This window comes from Diaphorina citri, unplaced genomic scaffold, assembly GCF_000475195.1.
Source record: "Diaphorina citri unplaced genomic scaffold, Diaci psyllid genome assembly version 1.1 scaffold10331, whole genome shotgun sequence".
In the NCBI taxonomy this organism is placed as follows: domain Eukaryota; kingdom Metazoa; phylum Arthropoda; class Insecta; order Hemiptera; family Psyllidae; genus Diaphorina; species Diaphorina citri.
In genome coordinates, this window is record NW_007387705.1 from 1 (window position 1) to 1,968 (window position 1,968).

Sequence of the window (1,968 nt, forward strand, 5' to 3'; positions counted from 1 at the left end):
GCCTGATAAAAAGGGTATTTGAGTGAAATTTTGAGTGTATGGCCGCCATACACGCCCTACATGGACGCTACGCCACTGCCAGGGTTAGTTAGCTTGGTGGTCAGCGCGTGTGCCTTGTAAGCGCTAGGTCACGGGTTCGATTCCCGCCCTTGGCAAACGTCTCGAACAAACAAGGCTCGTTCTCGGAACATGGACAAGATACAAACGAATCCCTTACGTTCTACTTCTGTTGCAGACTATGGCCTTTCCCTGCAAAGCTACGTGTTTGCTCTGTTGCCGATATTCGCGTATGATTCACTGAGAATACCAGATCGGAATAAAATATCGGACACGAATATCAACTGGATACAGATACCATTCCATGCAGTCGGTGTTGTTATGCTTGTAAGTAGAATTGGCAACACTTGAGGAATTGGCAACACTGTAGGTAGTGTAGGTACATAATCGATTTCAATATTTTTACTTTCTATTACTACAGTATAGCGAGCTATACTAGTAATGAAAGTATTGCAATCGGTCCAAATTTTTGAGTAGAATTGGCAACACTGTAGGTAGTGTAGGTACATAAATAATCGATTTCAATATTTTTACTTTCTATTACTACAGTATAGCGAGCTATACTAGTAATGAAAGTATTGCAATCGGTCCAAATTTTTATTGATCGATTTCTAGATATCAAATTGTATTCGTACATCATTTAATTGACATAATATTTGTCCAATATAAGTTGGCTTTTGAGTGCTTGGGATGCAAAAGATCCCGGGTTCGATTCTCAGAGTCGACGAAAAAATTTGCACTCCTGTTGACCCAGCATCTAAATGAGAAGTAGTGTGTCTCTCATCGCCCAACTGATAGAGGACATACTACGCGATAGGCATGCTTGGATTCTATTTGATACAATTCTATCCTATTTGTTCTTAGGTGTTCACATTTCATCACCGATGGATCCTCAGCATATTGCTCGTATGTATCGCGTCACACCACCTCTACAGGTACAGCATGAATATGTACAATGGTCGTAGGATAATACTAGGGTCCATGTTGTCGTATAGTAACCTGTATGCTGGTAGCTTACTCCTGCTGGCAGTGTTCCCTGTATTACCCATAGTAGGAACGCGGGACCCCAACAACTACTTGCTGTAAGTAAATATACTCGTCATCCTTTAATATAACTGATGAGCTGATGTCCTTTAGGTTTTGAATATGTTTGCCAAATTTCTTCAAAATCTCACAAACCTTGTGGGAGTTTTGGGGAACAAAAAAAATTAAAGAGGCCCTAGGCTCCAAAAGGCCCAAGGGGACACAAAATTTAATTAGAAAAATCCCTTCGTTTGTTGGAATGTCGTTCGGGAGTTATTTTAAAACAACTCTACAAACAGACTACAGCCAAATTCGTCGTGTAAAAACTTTGACCTCAATCATGTGTTCCAGGGTGTTGGCAGGTATCTCCTGGCTTGTCTATAGTAAATACAGGGTGGGCCAGGAAGATTGGTCCACTTCTAGTCGTGTGGTAAACGTCCAGCGCTGTATACTGGGAGTGACAATAGTTCATATTGTGCTCTGGTCAGGAAGTGAACCATACAGGCTGCAACTACTCGTATCGTCCACTTCTAGTCGTGTGGTGAACGTCCAGCGCTGTATACTGGGAGTGACAATAGTTCATATTGTACTCTGGTCAGGAAGTGAACCATACAGGCTGCAACTACTCGTATCCTGGCTTATACTGGGTAAGGAATTGAATTTTTTAATTGAATTCGGAAAATAAATAGCAAAGGTTGAGAATGAAAGGCATCCACTCTTGAAAATTTTGTTGCCAAAACTAATTGCCAGCCCAAAGCAATCACTCTACGGCTGATTGAGAGGCTGACGAAAAACGCCGATTCCGTCTGTACACGGGAAAAGGTCATAACTCATAACACTTTGAATCTTTTTGAAGGATTTTTTTTTTTTTTTTTTTTTTTTTTTTTT

The 1,968-nt window shown here is 40.9% G+C and overlaps 1 protein-coding gene across 1 annotated transcript; it reads left to right on the forward strand.

Moving 5' to 3' along the window:
• Positions 1-235: 235 nt before the first annotated feature.
• LOC103522693 lies at positions 236-1,727 on the forward strand (the record flags this gene model as incomplete). Its single annotated transcript, XM_008487788.1, has 3 exons — positions 236-384; positions 922-1,139; positions 1,432-1,727. Coding segments are annotated over 3 exons (663 nt in total), but the record flags the coding sequence as incomplete, so codon positions are not given.
• Positions 1,728-1,968: the final 241 nt, after the last annotated feature.